Below are 14,709 nucleotides of genomic sequence, written 5' to 3'. Positions count from 1 at the left end.
ATCCTCATTATTTCATCAATACAAACATCAAAGTTGAATTTTATTTTAAACGATCTGCTTTGCTGTAAGTGTACATTTGAAATCAGACAAAAAGTTTTGCCCATAAAAATCATTCAGCAAAGGGGGCTCCAGTGAAATAACTGAGAACATTTCCGTGTTCTTACATTTCTACTGAAAACGAAACAGGCAAAGATGGTGAAACGATTGAATCCTGAAAATGATCAGCTGACAAACAGAACAGTCCAGTTCATGTTTCACTGAGGTTTTTAGCGTTCGTCTGAATCATGCTTTAACCAGGAAACATGAGATCTCTGAAGACATGAGAGTTTACTCAAAGATGAGCTCAGTCACGTCCAGTGACTAATGAAGATTTTCAGACTGAACCTCACACTGGAGCTTATCCAGGATCATTTTCATAACTTGAAGAGTTTGTTGCGCCTTCTTTCTTTTTTGGTTTGCTCCACTGACAGGTGTGATGTCTGTACAGAGCAGTCAGTGCAAGAAGAGCAGCTGCACATGCACACATGTGGGGAGGATTCAGCTGATGAAGCTCAGGGAGGAGCCACCCTGCCTCAGAACTTAAAAAGGCTCAGCAGAGGTGGATCTGCATACAACAATGGCCTTCCTGCAGCTGCTTGGGTTTGTGTTTGTGCTAGCCTTCAGTGGTGTTGGTGATGCACAGCGCCGTGGTATGAGGCCCCCTCCGTGGGCAGCCAAGATGCAGAATCCTCATGTCGCTGCGACCCGGACCAGGGTTCTGGCTGGGAAAGGCCACTCCCCATCTCTGCAGGATGATGGGCTTGACTCGAAATGGATCCGGCCTGCAGGCGAGCAGCTCAAGTGGAAGTTTCCAGAACCCCCGGCAGAGCCAGTGAACAGGCCACCTGTCCAGTTCAAACTGCAACAGCCAGTGGTCTCCAACAGGGTGGCGGTAAAATGTGGGGAGAGTAAGGTCCTGGTTGAAGTGAGTCAAGACCTGCTGGGCATTGGCACACTGATCAGTCCAGATGAAATCACACTCGGTGGCTGTCCAGTCACTGAGGTGGATGACCGGTCCCAGGTGCTGATCATTGAATCGGAGCTGCATGAGTGTGGCAGCACACTAATGGTAAGGCTTCTTTTCTGTGACTCAAACTGCAGATGTTGAGACGTTTTCTTCTGGTTCCTGAATGTCTGCTTCTGTCTAGAATGACAGTGACGTCCTAAAGCACGGCTGGCCAACCCTGGTCATCAGGAGCCAAAGCCTTGCCTCATTTTTCTTTTTTTCCAGCTTTCTCTTCAAATGTTGCTGCTGATCAGCTAACACGCATAACTCCTGATTCTGCATCAAGCAGTCCAGGGTGAGCTGGAAAACGGGCAGGTTATGCCTCCTGAGGACCAGGATGAGGCAGTCCTGTCCTTAAAAAGCAGAAGCTTGGTGACACACACACTTCACAATGTGATTAAACTTCTTTCTCTTTCTCTTTCAGCTAGAGGATAATGGTTTTGTTTATACCTTCAAGCTGATCTATAACCCCAAGTCAATGGCGAGGAGTCCCATCACAAGGAGCCAGAGTACAGCCATTGGAATAGAGTGCCACTACAAGAACTAAACTGAATAAAGTTTTATGTTCTGTCATTCCATTGGTAAAGTGTCAGGTGGGTGTTGCAGCCTGTAGTTTATGATCCACCTTCAATCTTTGTAAAATACCTAATTCCTTTTTAACGTTTGAATGAACTATGTTAATGACTAAACATTTGAGTCTCCTAACTTCTCATTTCCAGGCAGCTTAAATAGTGGAGTAGTGTTTTTCTTTTGTTTTTTTTTTTAAATCTACTTTAAAGTTGTTGAAATAAATCTGAGCCAAAAAAGATTGAACAGAGTTGTTGCATCTCAATCTGAAGAACCAGTGTCAGAAATGTAGATCTACAGATGCAATCTGCTGTCAGCCACAACAGTGCATGCTGACACTAGAGCTCTTGTTTTTCACCTGTAACCTAAATGGCCGTCTGTGGTTTGAAGTGGAAGTCTGTGACATTGGCTTTTCCTCCAGGGGAGCTGCAGCTTTTGAAGCAGATGACATTCAAAATCACAGCTTCTTCTCTGAGATGACCAGGACTGGTCTATAGGTGCTCACCAGTCTAGTCCCAAAACGCATGTAAAACGCTTTCCTGAGACATTTTGAGTTGTGGGATGTGCTGATCTAATTGCAAATATTTTAGCATATAAGCACTGATTGCTTTGCAGAATTGAACCACAAATGTGTCTAAAAAAAAAAAAAAGGAAATTCAGCTCTTATCTTGCATTTTTCAAAGTTTAAAATTCAGAATCTTATTGCAATGCATGTAAACGCAGCACATTTTGGTGTAAACTACTCTAAATAAAGGCTTTGTTTGCATTGACTGACTTTTGTGTCCTCCTGAGCCTGTGTGCTTTCTTTGTTCTAAAGCTTCACATAAACAAATGACAAAGATCACATGTACAAACATTTCCAAAGAAACGATAAAATGCATTTATGACTACATTGAATCCACAATGATTTTAATTCAGAAAACAAAACCTTGAACTTTGTGAGAAAATGTAAAATGAAACTCATGACTGAGGAAGAAACGTAATAGTTCCATGAAGATGTTTGCTTCTCTGAATCCATCACACGAGTCACATCTTGGACACACTGACTGCAGTGATCTGCTAACAAAGACATTTGAATAAAGGTTTGAGGAGCCAAATTAGGTGGCACAACACAAGACCTCAAGTCATTCTGCTTTTGTTTTAAGCTCATTGTTTTTCTTGGTTTGCTGGGTTATGTTGTTCATCAAACTCTTTCAGATAAGGAAAAAGGATGTCATCTGAAAAACAAACATGAAATGGTCATCTAGACCGTGTTTTTCCCGGAGGAGATGTCTGCCTAAAGTTTGTAGCAGTTCTGTCCTTAGAGAACTAGCAAACCAAAGAAAAGGCGCATGCTGCAAGATGAGCAACCTTTTTCTTATCACTCCAGTCTGTAAAAACAGTATTGCGTCTTTAGCCTTTTATTTTTTCTTTGGAAGCAGAGTGAACACGCTAGTCACGTGTAGCTGCGTTTACTGTTTGTCTTGAAGCATAGATGAGGTTTTTTTTTGGTGCTGTTTAGAATTGTTGATTTTCATTGTGATGAAAACATTTATGGGATCAAATATTTGTAAGAGGAAAAGCCTGTGAGGAAATGTCTTCATTTGAATGTGTCTTTAGCTTTGCATTCAGAGATGGTGGACTGCAGGATAAAGAGATGCAGAAGAGTTCATATTTATTTTTTAGACCCATATTATTTCTGCAACCACAGTCATCACTTTCTTATTCACTTCACTTATACTAATGAATGAATGAATAACTTTATTGTCATTGTAAATTAAGTTGAATGTAATATGAATGCAGTGCTGTCCTCTACTGGGGGGTATTCCAGAAAGCAGGTTATGCTAGCTCCCAGGGTAAATTTGAGGCTAAGGAAGTTGATAACCTCAGCTTTTGGTTCCAGAAATGGAGATATGTTTCAGGGTAGGTCAAGTTGCCATAGCAACTCATGCTCTGAACATAACCTGGTCTGGAGCAGGTTAAGTTTAAGGTTAGTTTGTTTACAGAGAGGTGAAGCAGCATGGCGTGTCCATTTGAAGATGATTTAGTGGATGAAGAAGCTCAGATAATACTATTTCCACCATGAGAGGGTGATAAGACCACGTATGGATGTTGGAAAAATAAACTTTTTGACTTTGATCTAACTTAATCATTTGCTTCAGTTAAGATAAATAATTTTTTGTTAAATCAGTTTAAAAATAACATGTAGTTTTCAGACAGTTATTTTACTTTTATTCAAATTAATTCAATTAAGTAGGTGTAACTTTGGTGCTGCTGTTAAAGCGGCACTACAAGGGATTGTGGGATATCATTCCCTTTGCCTGTCTGGACGGATTTTGGTTTAAGTGTGGGTTTTTGACCAAATGTGTTTAGTTGTTTAGCTGTTTTACTGAGTTATTTTGTCCTACTTTGCTTACATCTCTGCACCATGAGTGAGAGGGAGGGAGAGGATGATGAGTTTATATAGCACCCCTACCATCGTAACCTGTGATGACAATAATGGAAAATTCTTTAATGAATTTATGCGCAACATGTTTTTTTCCCGTCCTTTTTATTGTTATAAAAATGAGGATCTGCCGTCTCAAACTTAGACATATGAGAAATCAAGAAATATAATTAATTAAGATGATAAAAAGATTAATGGAATAATGTGACATTTAGATAAATAAATATGTAAATTTGAGTTGTATAAACAATTATTGAGTTTTATAGACGTAAGAAATTAGGTTGAATACATTTAACTCAATTACTTGTTACCAATAGAAGAATTTCATTTAAGTTGGCAAAATTGGATAAGTTATATATATAAAATATGCGTCACAAGGAAACTGGAAATAAGATCAGAAACTCTTGCGTTTACTTTGTCTGTTCTTCTACTACAAGCAGAAACTCTTTTTTTTGATGATGCAGCCGTGTTACTTTTTGATGGACGTATAATCTTCATACGCCGTCATTTAAACCTCAGACTCCGTCTCACTGAAGTACAGCGTTTTCTTTTTTTTTCTCCACGCGTTTCCATGGTGACTCCAGAAATCGGCGATCCATTGAGAATGTCTTTTTGTACCTGTTGTGCACGCCCATTAACCCAGGGTTACCAAGTCGAGCGTAATTACGCCAACTCATATCCGGTCTTTTGGAACAGACATACCCAGAGTAAGCAAGTTCAGGCGGATTTCAGCCAGAGTTCAGGCTTAAAGTCAGGGTAGTTTAAACATGCTTCCTGGAATACCCCCCAGGTGCATTTGCAAAAAACAAACAAATATATAAATAAATCAGACTCACACATTTGATTTCATGGTTCCTAATATTGTGCAAACAAGTCAAAACATTGCATTAAAAAGGCACTCAAAAACTGTGATGGCTATTGGATAAAAAACGTTTTTGTCTTATTGTTCTTGATTTATTTGTTCTGTATCTTTTGCAAAGGCAGCAGTGTACACAGAGAATGTCCGGGGTCAGATGAATCCCGTGAAATGTTTCAGGCTTTTTTGAGGCAGCAGGAACTGTATAGTTCTTCCAGAGATAGGAGAGGGTGACCAATAACCTTCTGGGCTGTGGAGGTGACCCTCTGGAGCGCAGATGGAAAACCAGGCACAAACACAGTACGTTAAAATCCTCTCAATGGAGCAGTGGTAGAAGGACACCAGCAGTTTCTCACCCAAGTTCTTCTGTAAAAGTCTGAGGGAGTACATTCTCTGATACACTCCTTCGCTCCAGGTCAGGTCATGCTGGATAGTAACACCTAGAAACTTGAAGGCAGACACCCTCTCCACACAGTCCCCGCTGATGTACAGGTACTGAATATCTGTTTTTCTCCTGTAACCCTCTACCAGTTCCTTGATCTACAGCAGACACAGAGCTGCACCACCTGCTCCCAATGGGCGGTTTCATCCCCCCGGAGATGAACAGTACACAGTAGGACTTCATTCCTGTCTAGAAAACATACAACAACAGCAAAATGAATGTGAAAATGCAACATTGATAGTTTTTCTTGCATTGCAGCAGATGAAGAAAGTAGGATGAAGTTCATTTTGGTTGGTTTATCAGCGTCAGATTTTCTTGATAATCAGATGTTTCCATGATGACACTTGTTGTCAGAAAAGTGAGAATGGCATTTTATGAGGTGCACAAACCAACTTGTTCTGGAGAAAGTCTTTGCTTTAGCCACGGATTGATGTTTGTTCCTTCAGTCTGCAGTGCAGTATTGTGCACAGCCTAACATGCAAACCTGGTGCGCCTGAAACGCAGGTGGGATTAGGCCTCATGATTACCTGTGAAGGAGATTCTGCTGTCCCCTGCAAACAGCCCCCCCCGATGCCGCTGGGGTCTGTGGTGTAAATGTGCAACCAGCTTGTTTGATGAAAAGATACTCGGATGTAATCAGCAGCTGATTTATGGGGAATATGGAGAGCCAGCAGTCGAACAACATCTGCTCTTGTTTGTGTACTTGATTCATAATTTATGCACACCTGCTGCATGGGGGGGGGGGGGGGGGGTCTCTGAGATCAGTAAGCAAGGATGAACCCATCCATCTATTTTCTAAACCAGCTTTGTCCCTTCACTGAAGTCTATCCCAACCACTGTGGAGTGAAGGCGGGGTGCACCCTGGAAAGCTAGCCCGTCCATCGCAGGCCCACAAAGAGACGTAAAACCAGACATGCTCACATTCACTCCTAAGGTACAAGTTAGATTAACCAGTTAACCAACAACCCATGAGCAGAACATCCAGGCTGCATACAGGAAGGTTTTAGATTTTAAATAAGGACTTTCTCTCTGTGAGGTGAGAGTGCTAACCGCTACCCCACCTAGTCCTCGCAAAGATGTATGTTGTGCCTGCTATACTGTACTGTTATACAGGTATAAATGTTTTAACCCTTGTGCTATCCTAAACACTTTAACGTTGGGAGTGGGGTCATCTAGACCCACTAGAGAGTGCTCTGAACCTTTTTTCTTCAATGATTTGTGATCTTCACTGGTGTCCATGGATTACATTGATAATGTCAATGACAGAAATGCAAAAGAGCTCAATGCTGTCCTTGAAACCTTTGATCTAATTCAGCATGTAAGTTGCCCCACCCACAGCAGAGGGCACACTCTGGACCTGCTCATCACAAAGGGGGTTAATATTTACAATGTCAGTGTGGTTGATGTCGCCCTCTCTGATCATTTCTGTGTATTCTTTGACCTGTCTGTTATTCCCAAACCACCGCCTGGCCCTGCAGTTGTCCAAAGGAGACATATAAATGGGAGCACTAGGGCACAGTTTGTAGAAATGATAAACCCTGAAAACGCCTCTGGTGCCAATGTTGATGAAATGCTGAATTCTGTTACTTCTAGCATCTTGAATGTTCTGGATGCCATTGCCCCTATGAAGGTTAAATTGAGAAAACATAGACAGAAAGCTCCCTGGAGGAACAATGATCTAGTCAGGGCACAGAAACAACAGTGCCGCAGAGCTGAGCGAAAGTGGCGCAAGTCAAAACTCCAGGTTCATTATGAAATGTATAAGGGGGAGTTGTACGCTTACAACCAGATCTTATGCAGAACAAGGGAAAGGTACTTCTCTGAAATCATTGGAAGTTGCAGCAACAACTCTCGTGTCCTGTTCACAACAGTAAACAGATTAACTAACCCTCCAACCCAGCTACCAATAGAACCGGTTTGCACACCTAAATGTAATGAGTTTGCTGTATTTTTTAATGACAAGGTTCAGGGCATTAAAAAAGCCATCAACTCCACAACACATATAACTATCGAACGGCCACCTACTCACTCTAAGCTGACTCACTTTGTACCTGTCACTGACCAAACTGTCCAAGAGACCATCACCCGTCTGAGCTCGTCTACATGCTGCCTTGATGTGTTACCCACTAGATTTCTAAAGTCTGTCCTGAACAGTGTGTTGCCATCAATTACTCAAATAGTTAACATGTCTCTTCAATCTGGAATATTTCCAGAGGCCTTAAAAACTGCAGTCATTAAACCTCTCCTGAAGAAAAACGGTCTTGATCCCACTGTACTGAATAATTACAGACCTATCTCTAATCTGCCATTTTTAGGAAAAGTCCTTGAAAAAGTTGTCTACCAACAGCTCACTGATTTTCTCTTATTAAACAATTAATTTGATGTTTTCCAGTCAGGTTTTAGACCCCATCATAGCACAGAAACTGCTCTTATCAAGGTAACCAACGACATCCGCCTGAACACTGATGATGGCAAAGTCACTGTCTTAATCCTGCTAGACCTGAGTGCTGCCTTTGATACTGTTGATCATGGGATCCTTTTGCACAGACTCCAAGACTGGGTTGGCATCTCTGGATCTGCCCTAAGTTGGCTCAAGTCTTATCTAGAAGACAGGAAATATTTTGTTGAAATTGGGAGTTGTGTCTCAGACTACATGGCCTTGACTTGTGGTGTGCCCCAGGGATCGATCCTGGGACCCCTTCTGTTCAACCTCTACATGCTGCCACTAGGGCAGTTAATACGCAGTAATAACATATCTTATCACAACTATGCAGATGATACTCAGATCTATGTGTCACTGACAACAGGTGAATATGGGCCGGTGGATTCACTCAGCCACTGCCTCCAACAGATCAGTGCGTGGATGCAGAACAACTTTCTCCAGCTAAACTCAAACAAGACCGAAGTTATTATTTTTGGCCCACAGAAACAAAGAGAAAGTCTCAGCAGCTACCTTCATTCTCTGTGTCTTAAACCCTCAAATCAAGTCAGAAATCTAGGGGTAATCATGGACTCTGACCTGAACTTTAACAGCCACATCAAGTCAGTAACATCAGCGGCATTTTACCATCTGAAAAACATTGCCAAAATCAAAAACATAGTGTCAAAGCCAGACCTGGAGATACTTATTCATGCATTTGTCTCCAGCAGGTTAGACTACTGTAACGGCCTGCTCACCGGCCTCTCCAAACGAGCTGTAAAACAGCTTCAGTACATCCAGAATGCTGCTGCTCGAGTCCTGACCAGAACCAGGAAGTATGATCACATTAGTCCTGTGCTCAGGTCTCTGCACTGGCTCCCTGTACCTCAAAGAATAGACTTCAAAGCAGCTCTGCTTGTGTACAAGTCTCTCCATGGCCGAGCACCAAAGTACATCTCTGACATGTTAGTGCCATATGAACCATCTCGTACTCTGAGGACCTCAGGGGCCGGCCTCCTGTTGATTCCCAGAGTCAGAACTAAACAAGGGGAATCAGCGTTTCAATATTCTGCAGCTAAAATCTGGAACAGCCTCCCTGAAGTCGTAAGACAGGCGTCTTCTGTGTTCATGTTCAAATCTAGACTTAAAACATTTCTGTTTAGCCGTGTATATGACTGAAAGGTCCTATCTGCACTTTTCTTTCCTTTCCTTCCTTTATTTTTAAATCAGTTTTCAAAATTTTTTTTTTCTTTTCTTTTAAAGTAAATTTTATGTTGATTATTTCTATGATGTATTGTGATTTTAATGCATTTTTCTGTTTTGTGAAGCACCTTGAATTACTTTGTGTATGAATTGTGCTATACAAATAAACTTGCCTTGCCTTGCCTTTCCACCTTTATCCACCTTTGTCATGGTAGGGAGAACACGTCAATGTAAGGGGGGGGGTCATCTAAGATAGCACAAGGGTTAATATGATCTGCATTCATCAGAGTCAGTTAATTCTGTTTTGCCCAGACAGTACTTAGGGAAACCCAGCATCAACTGTGACACTGTTAAGCAGAAGTTAGACACACCTAAACCTGTTAAGATGGCCGCTGTGATTTCTCCTTCTGTCTTTATTGGTGTTCAGTAAACAGAGAAAAGTTTGTTTTGATAAAAAGGAGGAAGTCTGATAACCTGGGTGAGATACAGCCTCCGGTGTGTGCTGTCCTGAGATCTGAGGAGATAATCACCTGGTCAGTGCTCACTTACAGGATTTTAAAGGCCATTAACTCAGGCAGTGACCTTTTAGAGTGTCAACAAAGGACAGCCGTTCGATAACTCTTTAGCGTCACCGGTGTCATTTGATTTTTTAAGAAGGATACAAAAAGTGGAATTGCCTTTTGTGGAAAAAAAACAAGCGAGAGCTTCAGTTGCGTTCTTGGAATTCAAGGTGTAAAGTCAAGCTAATTTCCATTTTAATCATGTCAAGAAACATTTTTGGAAAGACAGGATTTGGGGACAGAAAGGGTTGAAGGCTGTCCACCATGTGTGGCATAAAGTGTCAACAACAGGTTTCTCCAGGGTCTTTTTTCAAACCGTGACAAGCAGGGGGGTGGAAATCAAACCAAGAACCGTATGACTTATTTGTGGAGAGCAGCTTTATCCACAATCTGCTCTGAGATGCTGATCAGTTTTTTTAAGTTGATCTTAAAAAACCTGAAGAAGAACAGTATTAAAGCATAAAGAACAAGCTTGCTTTATCCTCTGGCATACAAGTGTTTGTTATTTGAAGCACGACGCTGGTCTAATGTCCAACTAATGCTGCACTTTTTAATCTCTTAATGCCCACTGATGAAAACATGCATCAAATATCTTTGTCGTCAAAATGTCATTTAGCATAGGCAACAAAATGAGTGAAATTATCTATGATTGTGTTTTTCTTCCAGATTTTAGTTCTGTGGTTTGTTGTTGTGGAGAAGCTGAATATTCTACTTTCTTTTAACTATTTGCCGTTTCAGTCATTGTCAGAGAGGATGACCTAAATTTAAGTTTTTTTCACATTATATAATTATTTTCTGAACTTGTTAAAAAAATATCTATGTATTATTTGCCACCCTGAGACATACAAGCCCTTCAACAGGATGTGTGGAGAAATAATGACTAAAGTCATTGATGTCCAAATCAAAAGTCCAAAAATATTCTTTCATGTTTTACTACAGTACTCTTAAGAGGCAACAAAATGTCCACAATTACTAAATAATTACGTAACAAAGCGAGACACTGAGGCAGCAGTTTGTTTTCCTAGATAATCCACATCATTTGGCAAATGTTCAAAATGTTCCAAAATCTTATTTGAGCAAGGCTTGGTCTTTAGAGGATCTTTACTTTGTTTTTGGCCTCACAGCCTCCACAATTAGACGATTTCAGGCAGGTTGGTTTCCTTATTGTGCAAGCAAACTGGTCCTAACATACCTATTTTCCAGAGTTCGTGCCTTTTCAGTTTGCTGGAGTTGAAAATAACTTTGAAATACACTGTCAGGGAAGAAATCCAGCTGCAGAACATCTGTGTCATTGAGTTCTGTCAGGCTGTTAGGCATGATCTGAAGGAGGAACATCAGTTCTCTTTTATGGAGAAAAGTGGGAACATGTCTGGTGAATCAGCCTCGGTTGTCTCTAAAGTAAGGAATGAAACCCCATAACCCCAAACCCCATTTTTGATGTTTGTCATTTACACACTGCTGTTCAGGAGGCGCTTGGAGCTTTAGGCAGTGACTCTCAGAAACGTTGCACCCTTTGTGTTTGCCGTAGGTGTAAGGTCTGTAGCTGTCCGATCTCTGAATCAAGCTGCTTTCATGCTTCTGCAGCTCTCCGTCGGGCTCTCGCCTCACTTGTTTCCCATCAGCACTGCTGTTATGACAGTTACCAAAGCCGCTCTGTTTCCAGCACCCCTCCCTCTTCTGATGAGTGGAGGGTTGAGCGCTTCACATTCCTCCGTTCTTGAGCATACTTTTGTGCCTCCTGTGGGTAAATGATGGCACTCTTACAGTCTACAGCAGGTGGAGGTACAGTGTGGGACATATTTGCCAAAAACACATAGAATTCATCAGCCTCACTTTTGAGAATGCTCATGTGTTTGCATTGCTTTGCATGGTTGCACAATAGTGGGACATGATGACTCTTAAGCAGCCTGTGCTGTACAAGCCGACCGGGGGAGGGGTTTCTATTTTGATAAGAACAAGATTCCAGTCCGTCATCCTCCATTTGGCAGCTGGGATGTAACTGTTTTCCATAAATCTGAAACCAGACGTTTTTCTGAGTGAAGTTTTTGTTAGGGTTCAGATAAATGTCTGCCTTCTGCTGAATTATGAAGGAACAGAGCTGTGTGTGATTAGAGATGTTCAAAAGACTGGAAACTGAGAAGCCAAAAGGGGTTTGGAAATGAACATAGCTGTTATTTGTTTGTGAACTTTGTTTGATGCCGGCTCTCGTGCTTTATTTTTCTTTAGTTGTTCTCCCTTAAGTTTTCTGGAGTTCCTCACCTTTATTCTTTCATTGAGCGCCTGTTCTTTGTTGGTGTATTGACATTTTGAAGTTCTGATTTTTGCATCTCATTACCAGTTTGTCCACTTGGGGTACAAGTATATGGTTCGTACCATGTCTCTATTTGGATTATCACTGCTTAATGCTTCCTCTTCTCCATCCATCTCCACCTGCCACCTTCAGGAAAATCGACTCTAAACCATGTGCCACCCAAGGTCAGACATTAACTGGTCTCTCATCGAGTTCTTAATTGTTTCTGGGTTCGTCCATTGCTGAGAAAACATTCAGTTCCTCACCTGTCTGCCTCCTGCATTTGTTTCTCTGAGCTTATTAGCTGAATTTGCTGCTGTCGTCCTCCACATGAACCCGTCTCACAAACATCTCACTCTGACTGGAGCTTATTCAACATCAGACAGTAAAACTTCGCTCCATGTTTACCATCAACTAAATTTGAACTCAGCTGGATATTTGATGCTGTATCTGTACATTGTCTACCTCAGTATGTAGTCACTACTTTTTCTGACAGTCATCATGTCTTTTCTGTGTGATGGTCAGATGCTGTCTTCCAGGTTTTTAGTCTGTTTTGGTTTTTGAGTCACATTAACCCTTGTGCTATCTTAGATGACCCCCCCTTACATTGACGTGTTCTCCCTACCATGACAAAGGTGGATAAAGGTGGAAAGATTTCATGTAATCCATGGACACCAGTGAAGATCACAAATCATTGAAGAAAAAAGGTTCAGCACACTGTCTAGTGGGTCTAGATGACCCAACTCCCAATGGTAAAGTGCCTAGGATAGCACGAGGGTTAATCTGCTTTTGCACAAATGTTCTTGTTGTCATGATTCGTCTAGCGTGACAGACCCAGATGCTGGAACCCAGAAGAAACTGAGGAGGCGAGAGGTAAGTATGAGGGATTTAATTACAGGTAAGTGGTATTAGTGAGTAGCTTTGCCAGGATGAGTCCGAGGCCTGAGTTTGAGTCTTCGGCTTGAAGGTTCGGCGCGGCTGGAGGGATGAGGAAGGGGAATTTCCAGAGCGGTGAGGCAGGAGACCGGCGGCTTGACGTGGGACCAAGGCTGACCATGGAAACCAGGTAAGAACCCGTGGACGAGTTACCCTGTGGGCGAGGCGAAGGAAGAATTGGCGAGAGCAAAAAGACTAGGAACGAGAGAATAAACGTGGCCAGACTAAGCACCGTTGAGAAACAACGAACCGGCGTCGAATAATGGTGGTGGATCTCCTTAAGAAGTGGTGGTTGATGATATGAGTGGAGTCAGCTGGTCACGTCCGGAGAGCGCAGAGAGAAAGGGGGAGGAGTCTATCAGAGGCACCATGACACATGTATTATTTTTGTTAGTTTGATAAATATATTTATATACATTTTTAGAAATAAAACCTCCATCCATCTTCCTCCGCTTATCCGGGACCGGGTCGCGGGGGCAGCAGACTAAGCAGAGATGCCCAGACTTCCCTCGCCCCAGCCACTTCCTCCAGCTCCTCTGGGGGGACCCCGAGGCGTTCCCAGGCCAGCCGAGAGACGTAGTCTCTCCAGTGTGTCCTGGGTCTTCCCCGGGACCTCCGCCCAGTGGGACATGCCCGGAACACCTCTCCAGGGAGGCGTCCAGGAGACATCCAGACTAGATGCCCGAGCCACCTCAACTGGCTCCTTTCGATGTGGAGTAAAACCTTTCATACTTTAAGTTAAGGTTAAGTGAATGTGTTTTGAGTGGTTAAAGCAAATTAAAGCTACATTTTAGTGTCACTTTGGAAGTCTTGCTTGGGTCGATGCAAACACCTGTATTGACATCTGTTAAGCTGCAATTTTCAGTCCTGGCTGCAAATATTTTCACCCACATAGCAGATATCAAAGGACCACTGAGGAAAGTGTTTCAGTTCTCTTTGGTTCCATGTGCTCAGTAACCGGTGCGTCACTGATTAGCGGTGGCCCTGTCAAACCTAATGGGCATGTTCCAATGACATATTAGACTTCCTAAAGCCATCTTCTCCACTCCAAATGTCGACTCGGAGCAGAAGCTCTGACACTGCACAATCAGAGGGTCTTTATTGAAGGAGTCTATCATGTTGATTGAGCTCAAGTTTCGCCATTGAGGCACCAGCCAGGGCCAGAGCTCTCTGGGGCATCGGCAAAAAGGAAAGAAAATACAATAAAGTGTCAAGATCAATTAAGCTGCAAATGCATTACACCCAGCTCACTCGTACTTAGAGTTTTTACAGCAAACACGTTCTGTAGTCATTTTTACGTGATGTAGAAACATTGCTGCATTCAGGCACCACGCCCCTTTGGCCATTAGAACCATTAACTGATATTTCAGAAGACTTGGAACAGAATATTTTAATGCTGATGGAGCCCTGGCATAATTTTCCTATTATCACAACACATTTACTGATGGTAAGCTGGAAGAGTTCATGGTGAGAATAGAAAATAAATCTACATCAAAACCCTAAAGGAACTTTTGCTTCTCCCCTAGCAACTGCTGAGCATTGGTCTGTGTACGCATTAATGCAAGGATAAGTAATAGTAGACTTCTTTAGACCTATGTAGGCTCTTCTTATCATTCTAATGCATAATGAAAGCTTTTTATGCAAAACATGAGTGATTGCTGAGCACTGTAAAACGTCTGGACACCATTTAATGCTCAGCTTTCAATCTGCAGCCATTTATTCTTCTGTTGTCAGAAAGCAGCAGGGCAATGCTTCTTTAAACCTTGTGCTATCTTAGGCACTTTAACATTGTGAGTTGGGTCATCTAGACCCACTAGACAGTGCTCTGAACCTTTTCTCTTCCATGATTTGTGATCTTCACTGGTGTCCATGGATTACATGAAATCTTTCCACCTTTATCCACCTTTGTCATGGTAGAGAGAACACGTCTATGTAAGGGTGGGGTCATCTAAGATAGCACAAGGGT

At 42.2% G+C, this 14,709-nt stretch overlaps 1 protein-coding gene across 2 annotated transcripts; it reads left to right on the top strand.

Moving 5' to 3' along the window:
• The first annotated feature begins 596 nt into the window (after nucleotides 1-596).
• On the top strand, nucleotides 597-2,378 carry LOC101161180 (zona pellucida sperm-binding protein 3). 2 transcript variants are annotated; one of them, XM_004075942.5, is made up of 2 exons: nucleotides 597-1,108; nucleotides 1,470-2,378. In XM_004075942.5, exons 1-2 carry the CDS (start codon nucleotides 617-619, stop codon nucleotides 1,590-1,592), a joined length of 615 nt encoding a protein of 204 aa, XP_004075990.1. In that variant the 5' UTR covers nucleotides 597-616; the 3' UTR covers nucleotides 1,593-2,378. The 2 variants fall into 2 exon arrangements, with proteins under 2 accessions (XP_004075990.1, XP_078786105.1); XM_078929979.1 differs by lacking the exon at nucleotides 1,470-2,378 and adding an exon at nucleotides 1,271-1,355.
• The last annotated feature ends 12,331 nt before the right edge of the window (nucleotides 2,379-14,709 follow it).

Source organism: Oryzias latipes, chromosome 13 (assembly GCF_053564925.1).
Source record: "Oryzias latipes strain Hd-rR chromosome 13, Olatipes_Hd-rR_3.1".
Taxonomy (NCBI): domain Eukaryota; kingdom Metazoa; phylum Chordata; class Actinopteri; order Beloniformes; family Adrianichthyidae; genus Oryzias; species Oryzias latipes.
This window is presented reverse-complemented; position numbering and strand designations above follow the sequence as displayed.